The sequence below is a fragment of the Elephas maximus genome, chromosome 11, assembly GCF_024166365.1.
Source record: "Elephas maximus indicus isolate mEleMax1 chromosome 11, mEleMax1 primary haplotype, whole genome shotgun sequence".
Classification (NCBI taxonomy): domain Eukaryota; kingdom Metazoa; phylum Chordata; class Mammalia; order Proboscidea; family Elephantidae; genus Elephas; species Elephas maximus.
Genome location: NC_064829.1, coordinates 89,979,646 through 90,000,301, shown reverse-complemented (window position 1 = coordinate 90,000,301; position 20,656 = coordinate 89,979,646). Strand labels below are relative to the sequence as shown.

Below are 20,656 nucleotides of genomic sequence, written 5' to 3'. Positions count from 1 at the left end.
TAGTAGTAGATTTCTTAACATCAAATCATCTTTACATTCTTAGAATAAAACTTGATTGTAGTACACCAATCTTTTCATAAGCTGAATTCTATTCCTTGGTATTTTATGTATTCTTACCTCTATCTACATACGTAGATTCTTGTCTCTATGTTCATACGTGAGATTGGTGCTATCTTTGTCAAATTTTGGTATTATGGATAAGCTTGTATCATGAAAGGACTTGAGTAGTTTTTGCCACTTTCTCTCTTTTGAATAGTTTCTGTAGCTTGACAAGTATCAATTTCTTGACATTTTTAAAGAATTCACCAGAGCCATGGAGGGAAAGTTTCGGCTAATTCTTGGGCAGCTTTCTCACTTTCTTCCCATATTATAAGTCTATTAAGACTTTCTACTTCTTGAGTTAACTTTTATCACTTATAGTTTTTTATCCCTTAGAAATTTTTTCATTCTATTGAGCTTTTCAGATTATCAGCTTATAAATTATACATGTTATTTTATAATTAAACAAAAATTTCTCTATTTGTTCTATCCTCTTTCTCTTTTCAACTATTGTTTGTGGTTTACACATTATTAGATTTGTCAAAGGTTTATGCAGGTTACTTTTTTTTTTCCCAAAGAACCAGTGCTGGAGTTTACGTATATCCATTATTTCTCTCATTTGTAATTCATTTGTTTTCCTTGAATATGTATTGGATTTGTTTGTGATTGCTTTTATTCCTTGTCTCAGTTTTTTTCCCCTTGTCTCAGTTTTTAAGCTGAGTACTCAATTTACTTATATTTTTATTTAAAAAAATATTTGGTATAATGGTATACTTAATGATATAAATGTACTTCTGGTTATAGCCTTGGTCACATCTTAAAGCTTGATAATTAGTGTTCTTGTTTATGTTGTTGTCTAAATATTATATTGAATTGTTTTTAAAGAGTGCTTCAAAACTCAGTGATTGGGTTTTTTGTTTAAAAATAGTTTTATTTTCTTGTTTTACTGCACTGTGAACAGAGAATGTGGCCTATAATATGTCTGCTTTCAAAACCCTTCAAAAAGCTTTTATTGTGGCCTAGAACATCCAATTTTTGTAAATGTTTCCTGAATATTTAAGATGAATGTGTATTCCGTCTGTAGAATTCAAAACTCTATATGCCTTTAACTATGTCTTATCAATTATATTGTTGAGATTCAAGTGTTATTTAATTGTGACCTACTCTATCTGTCAAAAAACAGTAGGGCTATGAGAAAAATCTGTTACTATGCTTGTGTTTGCCAATATATTTTTATAATCTTCGCTTTATGTGTTTAACAGCTGTGTAATTTGTTACATGTAAGTACAGCATTGCTGTGTCTTTGCAAATTAAATACACGTAAAAACACGAAGCACAGTGCCAGGCATATACTAGGCACTCAATAAATGTTAGTTAAAACCTGATCCTGAGTCCTTTGTCAAATATAAAATCATTGTCTTTAATCAATTTAATCCTTTGGCTTCAATTTAATTTTGTCTAGTATTGATTGATATTACCATTCTGCTCTTTAATTCATATTTGAATATATATGTCTCCCTCTCTATAGATCTAAATGTTGATATTGGTAGACAGGCCCCCAGATGGTGCAAATGGTTTGCACATGACTACTGACTTAGAGGTTGGAGGTTTGAACCCACCTAGCAGTCCTGTGGAAGAAAGGCCTGGTGATCTGCTTCTGTAAAGATTAAAACCAAGAAAACCCTATGGAGCAGTTCTACTCTGTAACACTTGGGGTTTCCCATCCCATCCACAACTTCAAAAACCAGCTCTCTTGTTGAAATTATGGGTTAATGTGGTTTGTATCTGGCATCTACCCTGCAGTGTAAGCTTCAGGAGGACAGGGAGCTCTCTGTCCTTCTAGTTTATAATTGCAGACATTTGAGAAATATATATTGAATGAATGAAGGAAGGAAAGGGATGAAGCACCCACATTAGGGCTACGGGGTAGAAAACTTGAGGCTCAGGGTCCTGAATGGGGCACACATCAGGTAGAGAAAATCCCATAGAAAAAGAGATAGGAGCCCACATTCTTGAGAGTGAGAGATGGACTTCATCCTTGACCCAATGAAGAAGCACACTGGGAAAAAATCAGGAAATCCCAACTCACTAGGGACATGGCTAGCAGGAGCTCAGCAGCCATTTCTCCTCCTTCGGTGGCACTTCCTAGACAAACTGAATTCCGGGAAGGTTGGGCTGGGGGAGGATGGGGCTGAGGCATGCCAACTGGCCAGTCCTGTGCCTCTCAGGAGTACCCCTCCTCCCCAAGCCAGCTTGTTGGATCCTACACTTCCCAACACCCTCCTCCTCAGCATGTAAAACTGTCTGTCCCCTCCTCACACAGGACATATTGGACCCTGGGACTTTGTTGTCAGTTATCTTAGAGTTGGCTCTGACTCATGGTGACCCCCACGTACAAAATTTTGCCCGGTCTTGTGCCATCTTTACAATTATTGATGTGTTCCAGTCCATTGTTTCTGCCACTGCGTGTATATTTTGAGTGCCTTCCAACGTAGGAAGATGCAAGGTAGTATCTGGATATAGTATCTGGGGAAATGCAGCCAGAGGAAAATATGTTGAATAAGCTGCCAAATATGGCAAATCTAAAATCAAAGGGACATAACCGGGACGCCCCTCTGACCAGGATGTGGCCTGTGGCTTTTATATGTGATCATGAAGCTGCTTCCACGGAGGATAGTTAATCCCTCTTGTGGCAATGGTTTTGGGGTCGATGGGTTGTTGCATGTTGCCACCAGGGGGCGTCTTCAGCACCCTTCGTCTTAGGATGCACGGAATGCCGACGATGCATGCTTTGTGCTTTTGTTTTTCCTTTCCAAATCCTCTTTCCCTTATCTGCAACCTCTAAACTCCCAATGCTCTGAAACCAGCATGTTTTTTTGATAACTCCTCTACCAGAAGTTCATTCCTTTTACATCTGTAGAGACTCAGGGCAGACTCTAACTCCTCAAGTCCTCCACTCTTTGTACAGCAGGAGGGACTCCACTTCACTTCTTCTGGGCCTCCTGACTACAGCAGGTGGCAGATTCTCTCTTCCCCCAGGGTCTCAGCTTCTCCTGTAGCAGGAGGGACTCAGGGCAGACTCCCGGCTCCCTCCAGCCCTTCCTCTATCCTCGAATCGCCGCAAGGATAGGAGTTCACGTCAGGCCAATCACCCCTCGCCCAGACAGTGGCTGAGCAGGGTCTCCAACACGAGACGTAACTCAGTGTGGAACCCACTCCCCGCGGGTACAGCCACCCGTGCCTGTACACTCCCACCAGGCAGGCTGCCCTAGAAGTCTTGATGAACAGCTCCATAGACTGAAGCCCGCCTGCCTAACTTCTCCCGCCAGTTCCAAAGGAGTCTGATCAGCAGCTCTCTGCTTCTAGGGGCTTGTTTTTTCTGCTCTCTTGGATGATTGAACTCAGCCCTTTGTGGACATTTCCTGAGGACCTACTGTGTGCCAAGGCCTGGAACACAGAGAGGTACCAATTGTGTCATCCCTGATCCTGAAGGGGTCCAGGGCCAGTCAGAGGCGTTTCAGTTATTCATTGACATTTCCTGAGGACCTACTGTGTGCCGTGCCTGATTAAGGTGAAGTTTGAGGTACAGAAGGGCTCAGAATGGGTGGTCTCTGACCCTGAGGATCTCCGGGGGTGGGGTTGGGAATATTCACACCTTCATTCATTCACCTGACATTTCCTGAGGACCTACTATATGCTGAGCCCTAAGCTGGGCAAAATTTAGGGTATAGAATGACTCAGACATTTTGGCCCCTGATGCTGAATGGCTCCAGGGCTGTTCACTTATTCATTTACCTAACATTTCCTGAGGGCCTACTGTGTGCCAAGGCCTGGAGCAGAGGGAGGAACCAACTGTGTCATTCCTGACCCTGAAGGGGTCCAGGACCAGTCAGGGGGGTTTCACTTGTTCATTTATTCATTCCTTTGACATTTCCTGAGGACCCACTGTGTGCCAAGGCCTGTGTGGAAATGCCAGAACTAGGGTAAAAAGGCAGACAGATGCTGCCCCACCCCACCCCCGATCCCTTACCAACTTCCTTGATGGGGCTAAGAGTTGAGGGGTCTGGTGGATGGCGAGTCAGATGTATCCGTACCTGTGTTTGTGTCCCCACATGCTTTCATCTGTGTCCATGTGTCTGTGTCTCTATGAATCTTGTTTATATCTGTGTTGTCCCCTAAACGCAATGTGCCTCACCCCCTCCACTCCCACTCCCAGTTAGGTTATACACATTAAAGACCTTTTATATTTGAGTTATTTTCAAGGCTTGAAACATTTTCTGACAGACTACATCACTTCTTCAAAAAAATTTTTTTGGGGGGCAAGGGAATTTGCACATGGATTCGACACTAGATGATAAACAAAAAAAACCCAAACGTGCTGCCATTAAGTAGATTCTGACTCATAGCAACCCTATAGGACACAGTAGAACTCCCCAGGGAGTTTCCAGGGGTATAATCTTTATGGGAGCAGACTGCTACCAGACTGCAGAGCCCCTGGTGGATTCCAACTGCCAACCTTTCGGTTAGCAGCTGAGTGTTTAACCACTGTCCTACCAGGACTCTTTTACACTGGATGATAAAAAAACCATAAATCAAACCCACTGCCTTCGAGTTGATTCTGCCTTATAGCGGCTCTGTAAGACAGAGTAGAGATGCCCACAGAGTTTCCAAGGAGCACCTCGTGGATTCAAACTGCCCACCTTTTGGTTAGTAGCTGTAGCTCTTAACCACTACACCACCAGGGTTTCCACACTGGATGATTCTAAGGAATTATTAATTTGGTTAGGTGTGATAATGGTATTGAGCTAGTGTAGAAGATTCTTTTTCTTTTTCTTTTTTTTTTAAAGAGATGTAAGCTAAAATATTTAGGGTGAAGTGAGATCATGTTTGTAATTTAAAGTAGGTCAGGAAAATATACCTACAGATATACATTTTCATGACCTATTTCAAAGTAAATATATGCTACAAAATATGATAAATACTAAAATATATTGAATCTGGGTGGGCACATGGTTCTTTACTGTACTTTATGGAGTCCCTGGGTGGTGCAAACAGTTAAGCACTTGGCTACTCACTAAAAAATTGGAGGTTTGTGTCCACTCAGAGATGCCTCAGAAGAAAGGTCTGGCAATTTACTTCCAAAACATCGGCCATACAAAACCCTATGGAGAATGGAACAACCAAAACGCAATTAAAGAGAACACTGATGCACTGTGAAAAATAAAACTAATGTCACTGAACAATTTGTATAGAAATTGTCAAATGGGAACCTAATTTAGTGTGTAAACTTTCACCAAAAACACAATAAAATATTACTTAAAAAAAAAAACCAAAATCCTTGTGGAGCAGTTTTACTCTGACACACATGGAGTTGTCACGAGTCAGAGATGACTCTGTGGCAGCTGGAATTGAACACCACACATTCTCTCTGAGCTGATCCAAATTTTTTAGACCCTGCCCTCTCAGTAAATGTGCCGACTTGACCGAAGGAGCCAAACTATCTATTCAATTAAGTTTGCTGAGCAAATGCCCACTCTATCATAAAATCAACTCCTAGAGTGCTAGCCAGAGACCTATGGATATGTCTTTGGGTCTACTTGTGTTTGTCACATTAATAATTTTGTGCCAAGGAGGCTGTGGAGGGAGTACAGAGTGGGGTCAGGCAGAACTGGGGCCCATCCTGGCCCTGTGACCCCCCTTGCTGTGTGACCCTGGGCAAGTTACTAAGCTTCTCTGAGCCTCAGTTTCCTCACTGGTAACATGGGGATGATATAGTATGTCTGTTGTGGATTGAACTATGTTCCTCCCAAAAGATGTATTGAATCCTAACCCCTGTACCTGTGAATGTGACCTTGTTTGGGGAAGTAGGGTTTCTCTTTGCAGATGTGATCAGTCAATGGCTTCATACTGGGGTAGAGTTCAACCAAATCCTTTCTGAGTGGTGTCTTATAAAATGGGGGTCACACACAGGGGAAGACAGATGCCATGTAATGACAGAGGCAGATACATCTATCAGCAGCCAAGGACTGCTGGCAGCCACCAGAAACTAGGAGAAAGGCATGGAACACTTGTCTCTCAGGGCTCAACCCCCAGATGGAATCGACATGGCCCAGACCCTGATTTTGGGCTTCTAGCCTTTAGCACTGTGAGACAATACATTTCTGTTTAATGCCACTCACTTTGTGGTATTTTGTTACAGCAACCCTGAAAGACTAAGGGAGTTGCTGGGTGGTACAAACTGCTAACATGCCTGGCTACTAACTAAAAGGTTGGAGGTTTCAGTTCACCCAGAGGTGGCTTGGAAGAAAGGCCTGGCAATCTACATCCAAAAAAATTGGCCATTGGAAACCCTATGGAGCACAGTTCTACTCTGACACAGATGGGGTTGCCATGAGTCAGAATATACTAGATAGCAACTGGTTTTGGTTTAGGAGACTAAGACAGCTCCTCATGGTGTTGTGAGGATGAAAAGGAGGCATACACAATGCTGAGCAGAGTGCCTGGTGTACAGGTTTTTGTTGTTGTTGGGTGCCGTCCAGTTGATTCCAACTCATAGCAACCCCCTGTGTGTCAGAGTAGAAATACTCCATAGCGTTTCATTGTCTGTAATCTTAATGGTTAGGAGTCTGGTGGTGCAGCAGTTAAGCACTCAGCTGCTAACCAAAAGGTCACAATAATAATCTTAATGAAAGCAGATCTCCAGGCCTTTCTTCCATGGCACCTGAGTGGGTTTGAACTTCCAGCCTTTAGGTTAGTTGCTGAGCACAAGCCATTTGCACCACAACAAACTAAATGGAAGCAGATCGCCAGGCCTTTCTTCTGTAGTACTGCTGGGTGGGTTCAAACTGCCAACCTTTAGGTTAGTAGATGAACGCAAACCATTCATACCACAACAATCTTAATGGAAGCAAATTGCCAGGCCTTTCTTCCACAGCATCTCTGGTGGGTTCAAACTGCCAACCTTTAGGTTAGCAGTTGAGCACAAACTGTTCGTACCACCTAAGGTCCTAGGCATACAGATGGTCTCCTTAAATGTTAGCTTTCATTCTTCTGCTGGTCTGCAGCGGTTTCCACGTGGCCCGTAACGGGCTTCTCCGGCCTCTGTGTGCTCAGTTGCTCGGTCAGGAGCGGCTGCTGTGCAAACAAGTCCCCACATTGGCCGCGTGTATGGGGCTTCTCCTCCATGTGCGTCCTCTGGTGGCGGGTGAGCGCCGAGGAGAAGCTGAAGGCCTTGCCGCAGCGGCCGCACTCGTAGGGCTTCTCGCCCGTGTGCACGATGTGGTGCTGGATCAGGTAGGAGCGGTTGCTGAAGGCCTTGCCACACTCGGGGCAGGTGTAGGGCCTCTCCCCGGTGTGCGTGCGCTGGTGCCGCGTTAGGGAGGAGCCCTGGCTGAAGCCCTTGCCGCACTCGGAGCACCTGTAAGGCTTCTCACCTGTGTGGATTTTTTGGTGCTCGATGAGCGAGGACACATGGCTGAAGGCGGCCCCACACTCGCCACACCGGTAGGGTTTCTCGCCCGTGTGTACCAGGTGGTGCTGCAGAAGGTGGGTGCGGTTACTGAAGCCCTTGCCGCAGTCTGCGCAGCTGTACGGCCGCTCGCCGGTGTGCGTGCGCTGGTGCTGGCTGAGGTGCGAGACCTGTGTAAAGGACTTGCCGCAGTCGGCACACTTGTAGGGTTTCTCACCCGTGTGGATGCGACGGTGCTCCGCCAGTGAGGCGCTCTGGCTGAAGGGCGCTCCGCACTCGGAGCACCTGTAGGGCTTCTCGCCAGTGTGCGTGCGCCGGTGCTGCGTGAGGTGTGCGGTCTGCGTGAAGGCCCTGGGGCACTGGGCACACCTGTAGGGCTTCTCCTCAGTGTGGATGCGCTGATGGCGGATGAGCGCCGAGGAGAAGCGGAAGGACTTGGCACACTGGGAGCACTCATAGGGCTTCTCACCCGTGTGGATACGCTGGTGCTCCAGGAGGGATGCGCGATTACGGAAGGTCTTGGCGCACCGCCCGCAGGCATAGGGCTTCTCACCAGTGTGCACGCGCTGGTGCTGGCTCAGGTGCGCGAGGCGCGCGAAGGCTTTGCCGCACTCAGTGCACCTGTGGGGCTTCTCACCCGTGTGTGTGCGCCAGTGCGACGCCAGGTAGGAGCCCTGGCTGAAGGCCTTGCCGCACTCGGGGCAGAAGTGCGGCTTCTCGCCTGTGTGCGTGCGCCGGTGCAGCGTCAGGTGCACGCTCTGGCTGAAGGCCCGGCCGCAGTCGGGGCAGGTGAATGGCTTCTCCCCGGTGTGGACCCGCTGGTGCAGGAGGAAGGCTGAACAGTACCTGAAGGCTTTCCCACAATCCATGCACTTCCACAGCTTCCTAGGGCCGTGGGCTTTCTCCTCCTTGTTGAGATCTGTGTTCTTCTGCTTGAAACTCTTTCGTGGCGTTGTGCTGCACCTCTGCGTCCTGTTTGCGATGGGGATGATGGGAAGACTTAAGCTGGTTTTCAGGGGATGGCCGAATTCATCGTGTTCTGGAATGCTGTCACCAGCAGGGCCTTCCTGGTGGCCCGCAGCCTCTTGCTTCCAGCTGCTTTCCTGGGCTTGCTGGTGGTGCCGTAATGGACCTGCACGTTTCCAGGGTTCTCCCAGCTCACCATTCTGGAGACTGTTGCTCAAGAGCCCTTCCATCTGTTTCCTGCGCTGCCTGCACCGTGACCTTCCCACTTGTCTCCTGATCTGGAAGAAAGGAAAAAAACACAATCAGGTTTGTCATTTGTCTTGGGTGGGAGAAGGCTGGGAGTCCCTTGGTGGCACAAACGGTTAAGCACTGAAAGGTTGGAGGTTGGTACCCACCCAGAGATGCCTCGGAAGAAAGGCCTGGCGATCTGCTTCTGAAAGGGCACAGCCATTGGAAACCCTATGGAGCACACTTCTACTGTGCACACATGGGGTCACCATGAGTCAGAGTTGACTGGACAGCAGCTGGTCTGGTTTAGAAAAGGTTAACAGCTAAACTGGAAGGAATTAGCACAGAGATTCTTACCCTCGGCAGGTGCTATGGATTGAATTAAGTCCCCCAAAGATGTGTGTTGTAAATCCTAACCCGTATACCTGAGGTTATGATCCCATTTGGGAATTGATTTTCTTTGTTATGTTAATAAGGTAATATTAATGCTGGGTGTTTTTTTTTCTTTCTTTCTTTTTTTAAAATTGTGCTTTAGGTGAAAGTTTACACCTCAAGTTAATTTCTCATACAAAAACTTACATATTGTTACGTGACATTAGTTGAAATCACTACCATGTGACAGCACACTCCTCCTTTCCACCCCGGGTTTCTTGTGTCCATCCAACCAGTTCCTGTCCCTTTCTGCCTTCTCATCCTGCCTCTGGACAGGAGCCGCACATTTGGTCTCTTGTTTCTAACTGAACTAAGAAGCACTCTCTTACGAGCATTATTTTATGTTTTATAGTCCAGTCTAATCTTTGTTTGAAGAATGGGCTTCGGGAATGGTCTTAGTTCTGGGTAACAGAGCGTCCGGGGGCCATAGTTTTGGGGGCTTCTGCAGTCTCTGTCAGACCATTAAGTCTGGTCTTTTTATGTGAATTTGAGTTCTCCTCTGCACTTTACTCCCACTCTGTCCAGTACTCTCTGTTGTGTTCCCTGTCAGGGCAATCATTGGTGGTGTAGGTCAGTACCATCTAGTTCTTCTGGTTTCAGGCTGATGGAGTCTTTGGTTTATGTGAATCTTTTGTCTCTTGGGCTTATAGTTTGTGTCTTTGGTGTTCTTCATTCTCCTTTGTTCCAAGTGGGTTGGGACTAATTGATGCATCTTAGATGGCCACTTGTAACCTTTTAAGGCCCCAGACACCACTCACCAAAATGGGATGCAGAACATTTTCTTAATAAACTTGGTTATGCCAATTGACCTAGATGTCCCCCAAATGTAGGGTGTGTTTTGAGTCAATCTCTTTTGAGATATAAAAAGAGATTAGGCAAAGAGAAGGAAGCAGAGAAAGGGGAAGATAGATGCCATGTCATATGAAGATCACCCAGGAGCTGACAGAGGGATAATGCCTTCCCCTAGAGCCAGCTCCCTGAATTTGGACTTCTGGCCTCCTAACCTGTGAGAAAATAAATTTGTTTGTTAAAGCCATCCATGTATGGTATTTCTGTTACAGCAGCACTAGATAACTAAGGCAGCATGGTTGACATCTTGGGGACAGCTCATTCTTTCCTGTAGGGCCATCCTGTGCACTGTAGGATGTTTAGCAGCATCCCTGGCCTCCATCCACTAGATGCCAGGAGCACACCTCCGCTCAAGTCACGACAACCAAAAATGTCTCCAGACATTGCCAAATGTCTCCTGGGGGACAGAACCACCCCTGACTGGGAGTCACTAGCTTAGTGGAACGGAAAACAATTTGAAAAGTTTCAGTGTGGCCATATGGATTAATTTCCTAGGGCTGTTGTTAAAATTTTTGAGGCTATGTGGTGCAAATGGTTGTGCTCAGCTGCTAACTTAGTGGTTGGCAGTTCAAACTCACCCAGTGGTGTCATGGAAGAAAGGCCTGGCAATCTGCTTCTATAAAGATCACAGCCAAGAAAACCCTATGGAGCAGTTCTACTCTGTAACACATGGGGGTTTTCAAGACTGTGACCTTTTGGGAGCAGATCACCAGGCCTGTCTTCTGAGGTGCCTCTGGGCAGATTTGAACCACCAGCCTTTTGGCTAGTAGTCAGTGCTTAACCATTTGCACCACCCAGGGACTACTGTAAAGACAGTTATTGTTGTTGGGTGCCATCGAGTCAATTTTTGACTCATAGTGACCCCATGTGACAGAGTAGAACAGCCCCATAGGGTTTTTTTGGCTAAAATCTTTACGGAAATAGATGGCTGGGTCTTGCTCCCAAGCCACTGGGTAGTTTAAACTGCCACCTTTTCAGTTAGCAGCCGAGTGCTTAACTATTGCACCACTGGGTTCCTGTAAAAACAGTACAACGATTCAATAATCAAGCCCATTTATTGAGCGTTTTCTATGTGTCAGGCCCGATTCTGAGCTCCTAATAGGAATTTACTCATTCCCAGCCAGGCCGACACCTTGATTGCAGCCTTATGAGACCCTAGGCAGAGAGCCTAGACAAGCTTGCAGAATTCCTGATCTATAGAACTATGAGATAATATAGGTATGAACAGGTACTTCACCGAAGAAGACATTCAGGCAGCTAACAGATACATGAGAAAATCCTCATGATCATTATCCATTAGAGAAATGCAAATCAAAACTACAGTGAGATTCCATCTCACTCCAATAAGGTTAGCAGTAATCCAAAAAAAAAAAAAAAAACCAAAATAATAAATGTTGGAGAGGTTGTGGAGAGACTGGAACACTTATACAGTGCTGGTGCGAATGTAAAATGGTACAACCACTTTGGAAATCCATTTGGCGCTTCCTTAAAAAGCTATAAACAGAACTACCATACAATCCAGCAATCCGACTCTTTGGAATATATCCAAGAAAAATAAGAGTGGTGCCACGAATAGATATATGCACACCCATGTTCACTGCAGCACTGTTCACAATAGCAAAAAGATGAAACAACCTAGGTGCCCATTAACAGATGAACAGATGAACAAAGTATGGTATATTCACACAATGGAATACAAATGCCATGATAAAGAACAAGGATGAATCTGCGAAACATAATGTGGATCAATCTGGAAGGCACTATGCTGAGTGAAATTAGTCAGTCACAAAAGGACAAATACTGTATGAGACCACAATTTTAAGAACTCAAGAAAAGGTTTAAATATGGAAGAAAACATTCTTTGATGGTTAGGAGGGTTGGGAGGGAGGGAGAGGGGTATTCACTAACTAGATAGTAGACAAGAATTATTTTAGGTGAAGGGAAGGACAACCAGACTAAACCAAGCCTAGAAGTTTCCTGAATACAACCAAACACTTCAAGGAACAGAGTAGCAGGGGTGGGGATTTGGGGACCATGGTTTCAGGGGACATCTAGGTCAACTGGCATAACAAAGTTTATTAAAGCGGGATGTTCTGCATCCCATTTTGATGAGTGGCATCTGGGGTCTTAAAAGCTAGCCAGGGGGGCTTGGGGACTATGGCTTCAGGGGATGTCTAAGTCAACTGGCAAAATAAATTCTATTAAGAAAACATTCTGCATCCCACTTTGAAGTGTGGCCTCTGGGGTCTTAAACGCTAGCAAGCGGCCATCTAAGGTGCATCAATGAGTCTCAACCCACCTGGATCAAAGGAGAATGAAGAACACCGAGGTCACAAGGTAATTATAAGCCCAAGAGACAGAAAGGGCTACATGAACAGAGACTACATCATCCTGAGACCAGAAGAACTAGACAGTGCCCGGCCACAACTGATGACTGCCCTGACAGGGAGCACAACAGAGAACCCCTGAGGGAGCAGGAGAACAGTGGGATGCAGACCCCAAATTCTCATAAAAAGACCAGATTTAATGGTCTAAGACTAGAAGAATCCCGGCGGTCATGGTCCCCAAACCTTCTGTTGGCCCAGGACAGGAACCATTCCCAAAGCCAACTCATCAGACATAGATTGGATTGGACAATGGGTTGGTGAGAGATGCTGATGAGGAGTGAGCTACTTGCATCAGGTGGACGCTTGAGACTATGTTGGCATCTCCTGTTTGGAGGGGAGATGGGAGGGTAGAGGCGGTTAGAAATTGGCAAAACAGTCACAAAAGGAGAGACTGGAAGGAGGGAGCGGGCTGACTCATTAGGGGGAGAGTAAGTGGGAGTATGTAGTAAGGTGTATATAAGTTTATATGTTAAGAGACTGACTTGATTTGTAAACTTTCACTTAAAGCACAATAAAAACTATTAAAAAAAAAAAAAAGCTAGCCAGTGGCCATCTAAGATATATCAATTGGTCCCAACCTACCTGGAGCAAAGGAGAATGAAGAACACCAAAGACACAAGGAAAATATTAGCCCAAGAGACAGAAAGGGCCACATAAACCAGAGACTCCAACAGCCTGAGACCAGAAGAACGACATGGTGCCCGACTACCACCAATGACCACCCTAACGGGGAACACAACAGAGAGTCCCTGATGGAGCAGGAGAAAAGTGGGGTGCAGAACTCAAATTTTAGTAAAAAGACCAGACTTAGTGGTCTGCCTGAGACAGGAGGGACCCTGGAACACATGGCCTCCGGACTCTCTACTGGCCCAAAATTAAAACCATTCCCAAATCTGACTCTTCCGACAAAGATTAGTCTGGACTATAAGACATAAAATCATACTTGTGAAGAGTGTGCTTCTCAGCTGAAGCAGATACATGAGACTAACAGGCAGCTCCTGTCCAGAGGCGGGATGAGAAGGGAGAAAGGGAGCTGATTGAATGGACACAGGAAACCTGGGGTGGAAAGGAGGAGTGTGCTGTCACATTATAGGCGTGGCAACTAGGGTCACATAACAATGTGTATATAAATTTTTGTAGGAGAAACTAACTTGAACTATAAGCTTTCACTTGAGGCACAATTAAAAAAAAAAGAATAAAGGGATGCAATTTAAGCTGATACTTTTGGGGTCATTTGTCATGCAGCATGGGAAATGAATACAACTGTCACAACACTCTTATGAGGTGGGTGATACTGTGAGCTTCATTGCGCAGATGAGGCAACTGAGGTACTAACTCGTCCAAGTCCACACAGGTAGTATATGGTGAGTGCAAAGGGCCTGGGGCAGGAATACGACAAGTAAACTGAAACCAAATTTGTTGCCATTGAGTCTTTTCCAACTCATAGCAACCCTATAGGACAGAGGAGAACTGCCGCATAGAGTTTCCAAGGCTGTAATCTTTACGGAAGCAAACTGCCCTATCTTTCTCCCACAGAGCGGCTGGTGGGTTTAAAGCATCGACCTTTCAGTTAGAGTTTAGCACTTAACCACTGTGCCACCAGGGCTCCTTGTGATGAGTAATAGAGGCAAAGAAAGTAAAGGGACCAAGAGCAGAGTGACTGAGGCAGAGAGCAGGGGATTAAGGTATTGGGGGAGCGAGGGTCATGCCGTTCAGGACTTCATGGGGAGGACGGTGTTGGTGGAAACCATGCTGGTGCCACCTCCACAGATAGCCCTCAGGCCACCACCAGGCCCCAGAGCAATCAGCTATACACACCTCGTGGTCTTGAGAGGTCAGGTGCTGCGTCACTCAGGCTATGGCCATGGGGCCTCAACAATCCTATTCAGCGTCTGTGGGAGAAAGGAACAAGGACTCGTGAAGGAAGATGCTGGGGCAAACACAGGCAGGCGGAGCAGAAACGCAGGGTGCGGGCGGTGGACCCCTCTACCCCGTAAAGCTGGCGCTACATGTAGGGTGTCTTGGGGGACAGGGTGAGGAAGTGGTTTGCAGGGCTGAGTAAACCTGGGATGATTACATACACAAACAAGCAATCGAAGGATAATTGATTTCTGTTGTTGTTGTGTGCCTTTGCGCTGATTCTGACTCACAGTAATCCCATGTGACGTTAGTAGAACTGCTCTATAGGGTTTCTTAGGCTGTAATCTTTAGAGGAGCATTTTGCCAGGTCTTTCTCCTGCAGAGCCGCTGGGTGAGTTTGAACCTCCAACCTTCTGGTTAACAGCTGAGTGCTTAACTGTTTGTGCCACCAGGGCTCTTAAATGGTTTCTAGGGCTGGGTAATGGGGACATTACTGGTTCAACGGTAGAATTGTCACCTTCCATGTGGGAGTCCTGGGTTTGGTTCCTGGCCAGTGCACCTCATGCACAGCCACCATCTGTCTGTCAGTGCAGGCTTGTGTGTTGCTATGATGCTGAACTGGTTTCGGCAGAGCTTCCAGACTAAGACAGGCTAGGAAGAAAGGCCTGGCAATTGACTTCTGAAAATCAGCCAGTGAAAACCCTATGGGTCACAATGGTCTGATTTTCAACTGATCATAGTGATGACGCAGGACCGAGCAGTGTTTTGTTCTGTTCTGCATGGGGTCGTCAGGAGGCAGGGGCCAACTCTACGGCAGCTGACAACAACTGAAGGAAAAAAAAAAAAAAACCATTGCTGTCCAGTCGATTCCGACTCATAGTGACCTTACAGGACAGAGTAGAACTGCCCCATAGGGTTTCCAAGGAGCAGATGGTGGACTCAAACTGCTGACCTTTTAGTTAGCAGCCGAGTTCTTAATCACTGCGCCAGCAGGGCGCTGACAACAATATGGCTGGGTAAACCCAGGAGAGTGACCTACATGAACAGGCAACCAAAGGGAGACGCAGACATACTTGGGTCAGACGTACACAGCATGCCACACACTAAGACACACACACATGGGTCGCACACAACATACCCCAGCTTCATGCTGGCTGACACAAACACTCTGAACAGGTGCACCCTCAGACACATGTGGAGTCAGACCCCTCACCCTCAGTGACACACGGGGACACACCTGCACAGGTGAATGCTTGTGCAAACATACAGTGATACATGGAACACACCTGCACACATACACAAACACTAACAAAGAAGTCCTCCCCAAATACAAGCAAGTAGTCATGTATCTGCACAGCTCCAGGTGCTCCATGATCATGATCACGCAAGCACAGAGGGTCTGGGTCAAGCAGAGTTATACACATACCAAGTAAACACACAGCATGCCTCGAGTGAAGAGGTACACAGAGGGACAGGTTCACACACACAGCACCCGGCTCCATGCACTGGGATACACCTGGTACACACACAGGTACACCTGGACACACAAAGGTATATCTGGACACACCTGGCCATGAAAAGTACGCCTGGACACACCTGGCACACACAGGTACACCTGGACACACATATAGGTACACCTGGATGGGAAGAGCCTCATATATATGCAAAGCCACACATGTGCAGGTTCTGCCACATGTAGATGCACACACCTAGTGACCCCATGATACACAGTGTTTCACACACACATCTTACACACCTGCATGGCCCTCTCCTTGCAGCCACACCCATGCACACCAAGTCACAGCCACCCCTTGGCCTCCTGACTTCAAGCTGGCTGGCACACGCAACCCACACAGCTGCACACTCAGACACACATGTGGAGTCAGATCCCTCACATCCAGGAGAACAAGTTCCATACGCGCCCAAAGTCACACGTATGTGCAGATACCCAACTGCACACAGACACACACTCTGTGCACACAGACACACACTCTGTGCACACAGCTTCACCTTCACGGGCACGTGCTGCAGGAGTCAGCTTGTGCAAACACAGTGACATACAGTTGGACTCATGCAGAGTCAAACACAGTGACACCTGCGCAGGTTAACACTGCTGGAGTCACGTACGTGCAGGCAGACACACACGCACACACTACACACGGACACACAGAAACACTCGCGCATGCCCACACTGTACACCCGCACCTGCCCCTGCGTCCCGGGACCAGCTCCGAAGGTTGTGGGCGGCTCCCGCTGAACCCAGATGATTCGGGTCAGATTCTCCTGGGTCCCCGGCCCAGCCAAGCCTGCGTGGAACCCCCTGTGACCCCTTGTCCTGCCGTGGCGCGGACACTCAGGGCCCACTGGTCAATGCACAGCCCCAAGTGCCAGGCGCTTGCGCGCCAGGAGAGAGCCTGTCTGCCCAGGGCCCAGAAAAACTACAACTCCCAGAAAGCACCAGGCTGTGCCTGCGCAGTAAGTAGCCTGGGTCACGGAAACTACAATTCCTAGAGGCCTTGTATGCTCTAGAGGGTTTGGGTTTCAGTGGGTTTGGGACTATGGGTCCCAACGGCCTTGGGCACCCAAGGCGGGCAAGGCGGCTGGGGGCGGGGCTTGGGCATGTCTGCCTATAGCCCCGCCCACAACAGGTTGAGGGCGGGATGGTGGGCGTGGTCCGTCAATACGGGGGCGGTGCCCCTCAAGGGAGGGACAGAAAAAAATATATAAAATAACCTGATTCTGAGGACCAGAGAGGCTGTCACTTGCCCTAGGCCACACAACCCAGAAAGGGCTGGGGTTGGCACCCTACAGTTAACCTTTAAGCCATGCAGAAACCCTTTTTTTCTAGAAGCCATTTATCTCAGGGAGTTGATATTATTCCAGCACAAAGCAAAGAAGATAACAAATTCATCAACATGAATTAATAATAATAATAAACAGGTATCTCGGTGGTGAAAACAATTTGTGGCTAACCAAAAGGCTGGCGGTTCAAGCCTATCCAGCAGTGCCATGGAAGAAAGTCCTGGCAACCTGCTTCTGCTACGATTGTTGTTGTTGGATGCTGTGGAATCGATTCCTATTCATAGGAATCTTGTAGGACAGAGTAGAACTGCCTCATAAGGTTTTCTAGGCTATAATTTTTATGGAAGCAGATGGCTAGATCTTTCTCCTGCAGAACTGCTGGGTGGGTTTGAATCTCCACCCTTTCCATTAGCAGCTGATTGCTTAACTGTTGTGCCACCCGGGCTCCTTTCCATTAAGATTACAGCCAAGAAAACTCTGTGGACCAGTTCTACTCTGTAACACATGGGGTTGCCATGAGTCAGAATCAACTCGACAGTGATGAGTTTTTTTTTTTTTTTTTTTTGGTTTTATGTAGGATTTACTGTTGGCCAAACAAAAAACCAAACCCATTGCCGTTGAGTAGATTCTGACTCATAGTGACTGTATAGGACAGAGTAGAACTGTCCCATAGGGTTTCCAAGGAGCAGCTGGTGGATTTGAACTGCCAACTTTTTGATCTCACTTCTAGAAATATATCCTAGAGAAATAAGAGCCATCACACGAATAGACATACGCATACCCATGTTCATTGCAGCCTTGTTCACAATAGTGAAAAGATGGAGACAACCTAGATGCCCATCAACAGATGAATGGATGAACAAACTGTGATTCATGCACACAATAGAGCACTACACAACAATAAAGAACAATGATGAATCTGCAAAGCATCTCATAACATGGGTGAATCTGGAAGGCATTATGCTGAGTGAAATAAGTCAATCACAAAGGGACAAATACTGTATGAGACCACTACTATAAAAACTCATGAAAAGGTTTACACACAAAAAGAAACAATCTTTGATGATTATGAGGGGTAGCAGGAGTGGGGATGGAAAAACACTAAATAAACCCATTGCTGTCAAGTCAATTCTGACTCATGGGGACTCTATAGGGCAGAGTAGAACTGCCCCAAAAGTTTCTAGGGAACGCCTGGTGGATTTGAACTGCTGACATTTTGGTTAGCAGCTGTAGCACTTAACCACTACGCAACCAGGGTTTCCAAACACTAAATAGACAATAGATAAGTTGTAACATTCGTGAAGGGTAAGACAGTACACAATACTGGGGAAGTCAGCACAGCTCATCCAAGGAAAGATCATGAAAGCTCCACAGACACATCCAAACTCCCTGAGGGACCGAATTACTGGGCTGAGGGCTGTGGGGACCATAATATCAGGAAACATTTAGCTCAATTAGCATAACATAGTTTATAAAGAAAACGTTCTACATTCTACTTTGGTGAGTAGTGTCTGGGGTCTAAAAAGCTTGTGAGTGGCCGTCTAAGAGATTCCACTGGTCTCACCTTTTCGGGAGCAAGGGAGAATGAGGAAAACCAAAGACACACAAGGAAAAGATTAGTCCAAAGGACTAATGACCACAAGTACCATAACCTCCACCAGACTGAGTCCAGCACAAGTAGATGGTGTCCAGCTACCCCCACTGACTGCTCTGACAGGGATCACAATAGAGGGTCCCAGACAAATGTAGAACAAAATTCTAACTCACAAAAAAAGATCAGACTTATTGGCCTGACAGAAACTGGAGAAATACTGAGTATGGCCCCTGGACACTATTTTGCCTCATTAATGAAGTCACTCCTGAGGTTCACCCTTCAGCCAAAGAGTAGACAGGCCCATAAAACAAAATGAGCCTAAAGGGGCACACCAGCCCAGGGGCAAGGACTAGAAGGCTAGAGAGGGCAGGAAAGCTGGTAATAGGGAACCCAAGGTCAAGAAGGGGAGAGTGTTGACATGTTGTGGGGTTGGTAACCAATGTCACAACGGTATGTGTACTAATTGTTTAATGAGAGGCTAGCTTGTTCTGTAAACCTTCATCTAAAGTATAATAAATAAATAAAGAGGATTAGGATGGGATGTAACACCCTTACTCAGATCACAGCCCTGATCTGTCGTAAGAAGAGTGTCCCTGGGGTATGGCCTTCATTACCTTTTCTCTTATAAAAGATAAAAGGAGAGAGATGTGAGCAGAGAGATAGGGACCTCAACCACCAAGAAAGATGCACCAGAAGTGGAGCATGTCCTTTGGACCCAGAGTCTCTGTGCTGAAAAGCTCTTAGACACGGGGAAGATTGATGATAAGGATCTTCCCCCAGAGTTGACAGAGAGAGAAAGCCTTCCACCGGAGCTAGCACCCTGAATTTGGATTTCTGGCCTCCTAGACTGTGAGAGAATAAATTTCTGTTTGTTAAAGCCCTCAACTTGTGGTATTTCTGTTATAGCAGTACTAGATAACTAAGACACTACCTAAACTAATACAAACCTGAGGTAGAAAATCTGAACATACCCGTAACAAGAGAAGAGATTGAACAGGTAAAAAAAAAAATCCCTGGCCCTGATGGCTTCACTGGAGAATTCTACCAAACATTCAGAGAAGAGCTCATATCAGTACTTCTCAAACTATATCAGAACATATAAAAGGAAAGGATACTTCCCAACTCATTCTATGAAGCCAGCATAACCCTGATACCAAAACCAGGCAAAGACATCACATACACAAAAAAGGAAAATTACAGACCAATACCACTCATGTATGTAGATGCAAAAGTTCTCAACAAAATTCTAGCCAATAGAGTTCAGCATCATATTAAAAAAATACACCGGAGGAGGCGGGGCCAAGATGGCGGACTAGGTAGATGCTACCTCGGATCCCTCTTGCAACAAAGACTCGGAAAAACAAGTGAATCGATCACATACATAACAATCTACAAACCCTGAACAACAAACACAGATTTAGAGACGGAAAATGAACAAATATGGGGAAGCAGCGACTGTTTTCGGAGCCTGGAGCCAGCGTCCCAGTCAGGTAACCTTGGCGCCGAGATTAGGTCTGGGCCCAGGGGAGCTGAACTCATAAATCTTGTGACAGCGCAAACAAGGGGTGCAGCCCTACCCCCCTGAACTGAACCCGGGAGGGGGCCCAGCCGGTCCGCGCTGGTGGCGTGGCGATGTGGCTGCTGGGAGAAGTCTCCAGGAGGCAGTGACTGGTTTTGGAGCCGGGAGTGCAGCGTCCCAGCCGGGGAACCTTGGCGCCAGGCTTTTGACTGGGCGCTGTCACGGCCCAAGCACGGTGCCCAGCTCTACTCCCCTGAACTAACCCTGGGAGGGGGCCCAGCCGGTCCGCGGAGGCGGCGCAGCGACGCGACTGACGGGACGAGAAGTCCCCGGGAGGCAGCGACTGATTTTGGAACCGGGAGTACAGCGTCCCAGCAGGGGAACCTTGACGCTGGGCTCTGGACTGGCAGCGGAGGATCTGACCGCGGCTTCAGCGGGCCAGACCCCCGGGGGCCCCACACAGCCAACACACATAGGTGACACGCCCCTTGGGAATCTCAGATAAAATAGTC

At 46.8% G+C, this 20,656-nt stretch overlaps 1 protein-coding gene across 1 annotated transcript in view; it reads right to left on the bottom strand.

The window, feature by feature from the left end:
- LOC126085013 (zinc finger protein 835-like) overlaps positions 1 to 14,941 on the bottom strand; it is a 58,627-nt gene extending 43,686 nt beyond the window's left edge. Inside the window, exons 1-3 of the mRNA XM_049899897.1 lie at positions 14,747 to 14,941; positions 14,188 to 14,261; positions 7,214 to 8,751 (exon numbers count right to left, since the gene is read on the bottom strand). Of these exons, the coding sequence (XP_049755854.1) occupies positions 7,214 to 8,703 (1,490 nt within the window). The 5' untranslated portion in view covers positions 8,704 to 8,751; positions 14,188 to 14,261; positions 14,747 to 14,941. The remainder of the gene's footprint in view (positions 1 to 7,213; positions 8,752 to 14,187; positions 14,262 to 14,746) is intronic.
- Between the last annotated feature and the right edge of the window lie 5,715 nt (positions 14,942 to 20,656).